This window comes from Phaseolus vulgaris, chromosome 9 (assembly GCF_000499845.2).
Source record: "Phaseolus vulgaris cultivar G19833 chromosome 9, P. vulgaris v2.0, whole genome shotgun sequence".
Classification (NCBI taxonomy): Eukaryota; Viridiplantae; Streptophyta; class Magnoliopsida; order Fabales; family Fabaceae; genus Phaseolus; species Phaseolus vulgaris.
This window is the reverse complement of record NC_023751.2, coordinates 9,138,139-9,148,623: the sequence shown is the minus strand read 5'-3', so window position 1 is coordinate 9,148,623 and position 10,485 is coordinate 9,138,139. Positions and strand designations below refer to the sequence as shown.

The 10,485-nt window shown below is 31.5% G+C and overlaps 1 protein-coding gene and 1 long non-coding RNA gene across 2 annotated transcripts; both read right to left on the bottom strand.

Annotated features, from left to right (window-relative positions):
* Positions 1-220: 220 nt before the first annotated feature.
* LOC137821784 (uncharacterized) lies at positions 221-1,006 on the bottom strand. Its single transcript, XR_011082879.1, has 2 exons — positions 677-1,006; positions 221-584 (listed from the first exon to the last, which is right to left on the bottom strand). It is a non-coding gene; the product is annotated as an uncharacterized lncRNA (long non-coding RNA).
* Positions 1,007-6,775: 5,769 nt separating this feature from the next.
* On the bottom strand, positions 6,776-9,547 carry LOC137822913 (probable LRR receptor-like serine/threonine-protein kinase At3g47570). The gene is made up of 2 exons (XM_068627938.1): positions 7,462-9,547; positions 6,776-7,330 (listed from the first exon to the last, which is right to left on the bottom strand). Exons 1-2 carry the CDS (start codon positions 9,446-9,448, stop codon positions 6,927-6,929), a joined length of 2,391 nt encoding a protein of 796 aa, XP_068484039.1. The 5' UTR covers positions 9,449-9,547; the 3' UTR covers positions 6,776-6,926.
* Positions 9,548-10,485: the final 938 nt, after the last annotated feature.

Here is a 10,485-nt window from a genome sequence, read left to right as displayed (position 1 = left end):
TCACTGTGTTATTATTCGCCCAAAAATCTACGTTGAGGATAACTATGATTCAATTACCAAATGACAACTTATTGCTTCAAAAACTCACTGTCTCACCTAACATAGGAGTTAATAAATCCTGATTTGATGAACATATTCATTCCAACTAGCAATAAAGAGCATATTTTTTTTATCGCAACAAGTTTCTCTGACATAATTGTGCAGTGTTTTGCTATCAGCGTTTAGAGAAGGAAACGAGAATGGGAATTTTATTGGCTGAATAGAGATCTGGCCACTACGTGGTTGCCAGATAACACTAATACACACAGAGTTGGGGGAAATTTTCAGTATCCAAGGCATACCTATTATTATTGCAATTACATAGATGTAATGACTTATATGCTTAAAAGTAATTTTACAACTGGTATGAAATCACATAAATGAAAACGATGGCAACATCTCCAATAGTTGGATGTAGATTGGGTGTTGGGTATTCATTATTTTCCCCTCCGTGGCGGGGGTTAATATCCTCTACGGCCGGACAGAGGGACGCGTTAAGCGAACAGGCAAGGGGGAGCCGCCGCCACATTGGAAAAGTTTTCGCCCTGCACCAGTAAAAAGTGAACAAATAAATAATAAGAACATTCTTAACCTTCTTAAACTTCTTAGTATTGTAGTAAAATTAACAGTAACGTACCAGGTTTAATGTCAGGTTGGGCAGCAGCTCCCAGGTCGAAGGAGATGAGCAGTAAAAGAATTGCTAAAAGAGCAGGAAAAGACATGAGTTTGGAGAAAGCAAGGAAAGCCATTTTTGTGTGTGGCTAATTGGAAGTTTGAGAATTGGAAGGTTTAATAATGAGAAGAGGTATTTTTGAAGATGATAGAGAGACGCGTGAAAATCCCGTCGCTGACTAGGTCTTCACCCTACAGCACTGGACACAGTATTGGAGAAAATAAAACTCGTTAGGTGGTGTGTCACATCGAATCAAATTACTATAAATTCTAAACAAATAGCCAAGTCTGGCATACAACTAAACAAAAATAAAGTAAGAACTTTAATGTGTGGTTTTTCTAACTTTACTGCTAAAGTCAGAGTCAAGAGTCAATAATAAGGTGGCTTGCACTTTGAAGAACAGTTCCTAAAAACTAGTTATAAACAAAAAAATTTCTTCAATTTAACCAAAATATACGTCGGTTAACTAAATTTAATAAGTTTCTTGGATGTTTTTTCAATGCTTTTAGCCAAATTTTGAAAGCTTAATCACAACATTAGTTAAAATGTTAGAAACTACGACGATTCAAGTAATAACTCTTGTCGTATGTCAGTTTTTTTATATTATAATTATTTTGTGTATAATTCACAAACCTATAAACAGTATCACCAGACAAATTCAGATAGACATATGAATTTTGATATTGCAAACAAATTAACATTATGCACAAGTACTTAAATGCGTAATAAATATCTCAAACTAATTGTCATCAAAGTTTGAAAATTAATAAAAGTTTAAAGAATTTTTTGAAAAAATATTTTTTTTTTATAAAAAGTCAAATTTTGGGGAAAACTTGGTGCATTTTTTTTTTTAATTTCGCAGAGATTGGAGCAGTACATATTGTGAACATTATGAAAAAATTCAATTGAATTTTGTTTTTAATTTAAAAATATTTCATGGTCTTTGAAGGAATGTCTGGAAGTGGAACAAATTCAACTAGGAACAATTTAAGTGCATCTTCATTTATTAAAAGTAGAAGTAAAAATGCTTCAAGAAATAAATCGGATATTGGATGGAAGCATGAGATAGATATTAATGGAAATGGTAAAAAGGTGAAATATAATTATTATTCAAAGACTATATGAGTGGAAGAATATTTAGATTCAAGCATCATCTTTCTAGAACTAAGGAGAACTCTAAAACTTGTGCTTTTTTTTAAGAATAAATAAAAAATTTGATGATAAAATTGTTGTAGAAGATAAGCAAGCTTCATTAAAGAAAAGAAAGTTAAATATAATTGATGAAGATCATGAAGAAAGTGAGGGAAAAGAACATATTACACCAGTTCCTCTATCAAAGTTATCGCTCCTCTTATGGTGGTCCTAAAATTAATGGACTCAAATATGAAGCATGCAATATTTTCATATATGACAAGATGGATTGTGCAAATGAGAAGATTAAGAGCAATTTTAATTTAAGAAAAGGTAAAAATTCTATAGCTTTTATCTTTCAAAATTTAATTACTTATTTGCGAAATTATTTCTAATATATGATAGTTGGTATTGTATGAAAATATTTGAAAAATAATTGATGCAAGATGGAACAATCAACTTCATAGACCTTTGCATGCAGCTACATATTATCTCAATCCCCACTTTCGTTATGAACTTGAGTTTAGAGTTGATAATTCTGAGGTGAAAGAATGATTGTATACGTCCATGAAAAGATTGGTTAAGGATGTTGCTGAAAGAAAAATTAATTTGCAACTTGTTGAATTCCATTATGCTAGTGCTAGAGGACTTTTTGTTATGCTAGAGTCGTAGGTAAATCTAGTTTTACCTACATTTGTAACTAAATTTTACATTATCCACAAATTTTACTCACGAATCTATATCCAAAAATAAATTCAATATTATAATAAATTATTAATATAAATATTTTTATTAACAATATTAATATTAAGAATATAAATAATCTTAATAGTTTTAAAATTTTTAATAATATAAATAATATTAATCATAATAATTATATACATAATATTAAAAATATTATTATAATATAAAAAATCATAATTAATATTCATAAATAACAATAATAAATAATAACCATTACTAATAATAGGTATACATACCATTAACATTATAAAATTAATAATATTAATAATAATATTATTGTTAATGATATTAATAATAATAATATTGTTAATGATATTAATAATATTATTAATTATCTTAATAGTATTAATTATATTGATAATATAAATAATAATAATAATATTAATGATATCAACAATATTAATAATATAAATAATATTAATAATATTAATAATATTAATGATTTTAATAATATTAATAATAATATTACTATTATTTATAATATTAATACTATTAATAAGATTAATACTATTTATAATATTAATAATATTTAATAATATTTACAATATTTACAATTATTTTCAATGAGTTCTTGTACTGAATGTGACAAGCATTAGAGTTAAAGGTAAGAACACAAGATAAATTATCAATCAATTTTGTTATTGAAAGAAGATTAAAATTGAAACAAGGAATATATAGAACATTGTCTATGACATGATTTTGATTGAGAAAAATAGTTCTAGAATAATTGGCAATGAATTGATTTCCATTTGGTAATTTGACATAAATAGGATTAATTTGATGATATAAAGTGAAATGAGTTAAGGATGAACAAATGTGGTCAATATCACCACTATCAAGCCAAGAACTGAAGGAAGAAAGAAATTTATTATCAGATTGTGTTGTCATGTTGGAAGGAATAATAGAGACTTGATTAGATATATTGCCACTGGACTTGGACTATTGCAAGAGAGCTAACAATGTTTGATACTGCTCAGGAGTAAAACCAATTTGTTGAGACTACAGTTTTGTCTTTGAACCTTCAATATTCTACTCATTATTATTAAAATTTGTATTATGAAAAAATACATTAGTATGACTCTAATCATGGTTCTGATTTTTAAACTTGAAATGAGGTGGAAAGTCATGTTTTATAGCATATATCAATGGTATGTCCTGTTTTTCCATAATGACTGCAAATTTTGAGAGTATGTCCTCTTCCGTATCCAGCGCCTCTACCATAGGTTGTAGCATTTTTTTATAACCTTTACTAGTAGCAATCATTGTCTTGGATTGATCATCATAAATTTGTCTCTCTTGTTGTGTAACAAGAGAACAAACTCTATTCAAGGATGACAAAGAATTATCTCATGAACTAACATGATAAGGTGAACAAAAATCTTGTGAGGGATCAACAACTTCACCCATGGATAAATGTAGCAACCAGAGCTCTGATCAGAGCTCTAATACCATATTATAAAATAGAACATAGATGAACACATAAGAGAATAGAGATGAACAAAAGAGTAAAAGGAAGGCAAAGGATGTGAGAATGAATATCTCTTCTATTCTTCAATTGAAAACAAAATAAATAGTCTATATACAAGCAGTACACTCATCTAGGTCTAGCTAAAGAGAGAGAATGGAAAACAAAGAGTCAATCAATCATGACTATAATCAAAACAGACAAAGACAAAATAAAGGTCATTCACCTCTTTAAAGTGAAAGAACTGAGAATTAGAAAAGACACAATTATTATTAGCATTTTTCTATAACTCTTGTATCCATATCCTTTAATATAATTGCATCTAACTTCCTATACACAAGTCATGAATAATACTTACCAAGCTCAATGCAATGTCCAAGTGTAATTTGAGGTAATTGCACTTTGAGCTAAAGACCAATTCATTTTCTTTTGGAATGATTTTTCTTTGAACTTTTAGATATTCCAATAGTTCAAAATTTCACACATTTTTCTTGGAACTCTTTACCCTTGTTTTGCTAATTTTTCATAAAGGCGCTTTCTTACTTTTGACTTGTAGACCTTTCTAATCTACCACTCATCATGATGGGGTCCAAGTCACTCTAGTCTAGAAAAATGAAGAACACATAATTTAATTTGATCATATTGAAGAATGACTAAATTGTAATACCTTCTAATTAATAATTTAACTCACCTTAAATTCAGTTTACCATCTAAGTTGGGCTTCTTCATAATGATGGTAGGGAGCCCTAAATTGTGACCTAATTGCCTGTTTAATCGCCTCAATAACATGATGATTAGGTGTCCATCTACAAAATATACAAACCAAAATGTTAAGCATTATATTTTTAAGCATGAAATATGAATAAGATAGTAAGCTTAACCTTTACCCATTGGTCGTATGATGATCTTTCCACTAGCTTCACATAGCACCTCCTTAGTAGGAAGATCATAATCGGAAGTAGCAGGGGTGAGATGGACTCAACATCATGCATTGAGGAGCATGGGTAATGCGCACTAACGAGGCAAGGGTGGATTGCACTGGGGGCCCAAGTTGAGTGCAGATTCAAAGTAGTAATGATATGCACTAATGGAGTAGGGGTGGTCTGGACTGAAGGCGCATAAGTGTGTTGTACTGTGCAATCCAAGTTTGGTGGACTATCAAAGCATAATAGGACTGAACTAGTGGACCAAGTGTGGGATGTAATAGTTGAGGAGTGGTTTCATGAGATGATACCATAGATCTATGATAGGGTGATAACCAAGACAGAGACCAAATAAAGTTACAACATTGCACAATATGTTCCCCAACAACAATACGAGGAACTGAAGTCCAAATTGTCTTTGTCGTTGTAGTCATGTTCTTAATCAACTTTGTTTGAGTGGTCGACATCTTTTTTATACTCATCAAACATTGGTTCGATGTCATTACGATCAAGTATTTCAAGAAGGAGGAAGTCAACTAGGTCTTCTACAAGTTCAATTTTTATTATTGGTAACACATTAGGCGTTTCATGAGCTTAATATGACAATTCATTTTGCATGTTGTCAATTTCAACATGACCTCGGACTTTTGTTGTGAATCTAACCATCTAATGGACTGGAAATCAAAGCAAACCTAAAATTGATATTGCAATTGAGACAAACTGAAATTGAAAGGAATTAAATGCATGAATTGAAATGTAAAAGCAAAAATTAAAAGGAATTGCAGTAAATGAAAGAAATTTTCATTTGAGAAATTCTAAACGTCAAACAGAAACCATGGTCAAGTTATCTTCAACCTTAAATGCAAGAAACTCATATTTGAATTCCTTGTTTAATATAGAAAACACACAACAATCAATTTGTATATTCAAAGAAAACAATTCTTAATCAAGAACTTAATTCTTAAAGAATCAAGAAAAAAAATTGAACAAAACAATCGTCTAACACCATTTGTGACTTTAGGAAACACTGAACTAGACAACACTTATATAATTGTTGCTTAAACATAGAAAATTCAATGATTTTACAAGTGTGGTTTAAGGACTACCAAATACCACATTTGTAAAACCGTTGTTTATTTATACCACATTTTTTAAGTGTTGTCTTTAGAATGTGTGAACTAAACAATAAAAGTGTGGTCTAAAAGTGGCCACAAACATATAAATGTGACCTAAAAGTGGAAAATGTAACCATTTTATAAATGTGATTTATAAATCACTATAGACCATATTTTCGGACCATGAATAAAGAAATATGGCCTAAAGTTTACAATAAAAAGTGTTGCCTAAACATTGACAAAAAGTGTTGCCTATTCTACTAGTCTAAGGCAATAAAAAAAATGTTACCTATTCTACTAGTCTAAGGTAACAGGCAAACAAGTGTTGCCTATTCCACTAGTCTACAAATCGAAATTCAAAGCAAACTTTGGTTCTAAAATCAAAATCCAAATTATTATTAATATTTTTATTATTATATTAATTATAATAATAATCATCATCATAACAATAATAATCGTAATATGACAACAAATTTGACTAGTATAGTGGTTATATTATTATGTTTACTAATGGAATTTGAGTTTGATTCCTTCTAACAAACAAATGGTTAATAATAATAATGATAATAATAAGAAATACAAATACTCCTTGAAAATTTGTGGTCAAACCAGAAATTAAATTGCATAAAACTATAAAAAAAAACTAAATATCTAAAAAAGAATCATAATTAAGATAAAAAGGTAATTCACTCTGAAGTCTGTGTCCAGATGTTGGTTTATTGTACTAGTAATTAAAATGTGTGAACAATTAAAGTCAAGTCCATTATTAGAACTTAATATAGAAGCTATAGAAATGCATCAAGGTAAATGTAGGTTGGTGGTCCAGCCTTATTATCTCAAAAAGGCAGCATAGAGTGGTTAATGGCTTGCAATTTTGATAAGGCCTCTCTCATGCTCCATCGTTCTTTGGGTTGATAAGCTGTGCAACTCAGACCAACTCTTATCACATCAGCGATGCACTCCTCAGCTTTACGCATCCAATGTGTGTTGCTGTCAAAGCCACTGCTGTGATCATCACTGTTTGAGCTTTGTTTTGAATATCCATAATCCTCAATCAGCCTTCTAGCACCACCCATCATCACTACTTCATTCTCATCCATAGCTGAGACAAATTTGCTGAGGCTTAATCCTTCTTTGAACATTTCATCAGTTGGTCTTTTTCCTGTGAACATCTCTAGCACTAGGATCCCAAAACTGTACACATCGCCCTCGGTTGAAGCCTTGCTTCCAAAACCATATTCTGAAACATATCACCCTATTCATATAAGTGCGTGTATCTCACTTATGCACAAATAGCAAGTAAAAGGAAACTACAAAAAAAAAAAAAAAAACTCGATTATTCTTTATAGAAAGCAAAGTGTTAATGTGTACCTGGGGCAATGTAGCCAATTGATCCTTTCAGTGCTAGAGTGCTACTCTGCTTCTCTGATGTGTTTCGAGACAGAAACCTTGCCAATCCAAAATCTACAACATGTGCAGTCATGTTTTCATCTAGAAGGACATTGGCAGGTTTCAGATCACAATGAGCTATTGGTGAATGACAGTCATGGTGCAAGTACTCCACAGCTGAAGCAACATCAATGGCAATGCTCAATCTTTGCATCAAGGTTAGAATGGATCCTGACTCTTCATCTCCTGTGTGTATTTTCAAGTCCAAGTTTCCATTGGGCATGAATTGCATGACAAGGGCCTTAAATTCCTCCCCATTATAATCAAGGCTGGAGCAAGAAGTGATAACCTTCACCAAGTTCCGATGCCTAACATTTTTCAAAGCTTCACATTCCGCATTAAAACTCTTAGACGCTTTGCTTTGTTGCAGGTCCAGGACTTTGACAGCAAGGGTGGCGGTTTCCCCAGCGCTTAAGCTGAACACACCCTTGTACACAGAGCCAAAAACTCCTTTTCCAATTAAGTTTTCAGCTGCAAAATTGTCTGTAGCTCTCCGAATGTCACCGTAAGTTATATTTTGAGGCAACCCCCTGAAAGGTTCAGATGACACACTGGTTTTCCTCTCCTTTCTTTCCTTCTTTATTGTCCAAAACAGAAAGAGCATTGAAATGAACAAAGCAGTAGCACCAACTACTGCAAGTATGATAGGGAGTAAGATTTTTCTTTTCTTTTTTCCAACAACACACCGGAGTACTCCCGAATTTTGCACAATTTCCTTGTTAAGGCTACATAGTTGATTGTTACCTCGAAGATCAAATTTGGTAAGGTTCGTAAACAGACCTTTCACAGGAACCTCCCCTTCCAAATGGTTGAAAGACAAATTTAATTTCTGTAGATAATGGAGGTTTTCTAAACTTACCGGAATAGGGCCAACGAGATTGTTTGATGATAAATCCAAGGTCTCAAGTTGTGTCATGGTGCCGACCTCGGGAGGAAGCGAACCATGCAAGGAATTTCCTGCTAAATTCAAGGATGTTAAATAAGAAAGCTGAAAGATCTCCTTTGGTATGGTCCCTCTAAGCCTATTCATTCTCAAGTCAAGAGAAAATAACACCTTGCATTGTCTAATACTTGTGGGAATTCTTCCCGAGAACTGATTATTTCCCATTGCAAGGGTATACAGATTTGTTATATTGCAAAAAATGTCTGAAATTTGCCCGGACAATCTGTTCCCGTGTATGTCAATATTCTGCAGCCTCTGTAGAGCTCCCATTTCTGATGGTAACTCTCCACTGAAAAAATTATTTTCAAAGGACAAGGAGAGGAGATTTTGAAATTTCTTAATTCCTGGTGGAATGTTGCCGGTTAACCAGTTATGTCCAACATGGAATAGTTTGAGATCGCTAGACATATTCACTAAAGAGCTTGGAAGCTCCCCAGAGAAGTAGTTGTCTGAAAGTGCTAGGTAGGAAAGACTAGAGAGATTACCGAGTTCAGTTGGAATCTCACCCTCAAAGCGATTCCTTGCCAGGACAAGACTCTTCATAGAAAAGAGGTTACCTAATGATGGAGGTACTTTACCTGTGAGCTTATTGTTTGACAAGTCTAAATTTTGTAGACGTTGGAGATGACCCAACTCGTGGGGAATTTCACCATGAAGATTGTTGCCGGAAAGGTCGAGCGAATTAAGGTAAGTGAGGTTGGAAAGCCGAGCAGGTAGTTTGCCAGAAAGGTGAAGTTCTGATAGAGCGAGATATTGGACCCTCTCTCCAACTTCGGAGCAGGTGACACCGTTCCAGATGCAGGGATTGGAACCTGAAGTCCAACTAGACAGGTAATTCTTTGGATCTCTCAATTGGGATTTGAAAGAAAGAAGGGCATCTCTGTCTGAATCAATGTTGCATAGGATGTCATGAAAATGAGGAAGGAGGAAACATAAGATCAAAATGAATCGAATGAAGCCCATCATGGTTACCTGCAACTCAAGGAGTATGCAAATATTTCATAACTCCATTTTTCCTGCACATGTTTAGTGGCTGCATCTTATTTCTTCCAAGCCACTTGTACTATTATTTTTATGTGCTTCAATCTTTCTTGTACAATAATCTGTCAGCTTATTTTATTTATTGATTGATTGATTAAATTATTTAATTTATATTTTAATTAAATATTTTAATATTAAAAAATAGTTCTCCTTTGATTATTTTTGAAAAAGAAAAATAACTCATTGACCACATTCTTTTTCAAGAACTGAGGTTTTGTCTACCTGTTTATTTTATATAATCATTGCACAATTAATTTGAATTTGAGTACTTATATATGGAAAACCACAACAATTTTATAACTATAATTTTTTAAGTGAAAAAAAATATTGCAGTACTCTCTCTCCAAACATAACTTATAGTCGTATATTTTTTTTGCTCTCATCATTTATGCTTCGTTATTAAGTTGTAATTTCTTTAAATTTTAAATAATATTTTTTTTATTTACACACTTATTATCTCACTTAAAATATCATATTTTATTATTAAAAAAGTTTTTCGTATGCTTATTTACAAAACCTTAATTGTCAAGAGATATTTTTCAAACAATTGCCTAACAATTCTTTTTAATGATAAAATATTATATTTGGATGATAATAATAAATATAAATAAAAATTTAAAATAAAATAATAATATATTTTGTTGTATATTAAGTATATGAAATGATAATCGTGCAATATAATGACTCTCCTTAGAAAACAAGTTTAAAAAACAAGTTAGATGTCCGTTTATTTCTTTCAATATTTTTTCTACAGTCATGGACGCCGAGTTGTCAACTAGGACTACATCCACATGAAAAAAAAATGCACATAAGAAAATAATTTTCGAACGCTTAACTGTTAACATAAATTTAGAGAAAGAAAGAAATTATTATAATAAATAATATAGTATTGTAATAAGATAAAGAAATAAATAAATTTCAAAAAAAATATTTTATAAAAGAACGAGGAATGTAACATGCAA

What these genes read in the sequence shown, in the direction of transcription:
- LOC137822913 (XM_068627938.1), bottom strand. Translation starts at nt 9,448, where the DNA reads ATGATGGGCTTCATTCGATTCATTTTGATCTTATGTTTCCTCCTTCCT. An exon ending in AATTGGCTACATTGCCCCAG is followed by an intron (nt 7,331 to 7,461) that starts GTACACATTAAC and finishes GATATGTTTCAG; the next exon opens with AATATGGTTTTGGAAGCAAG.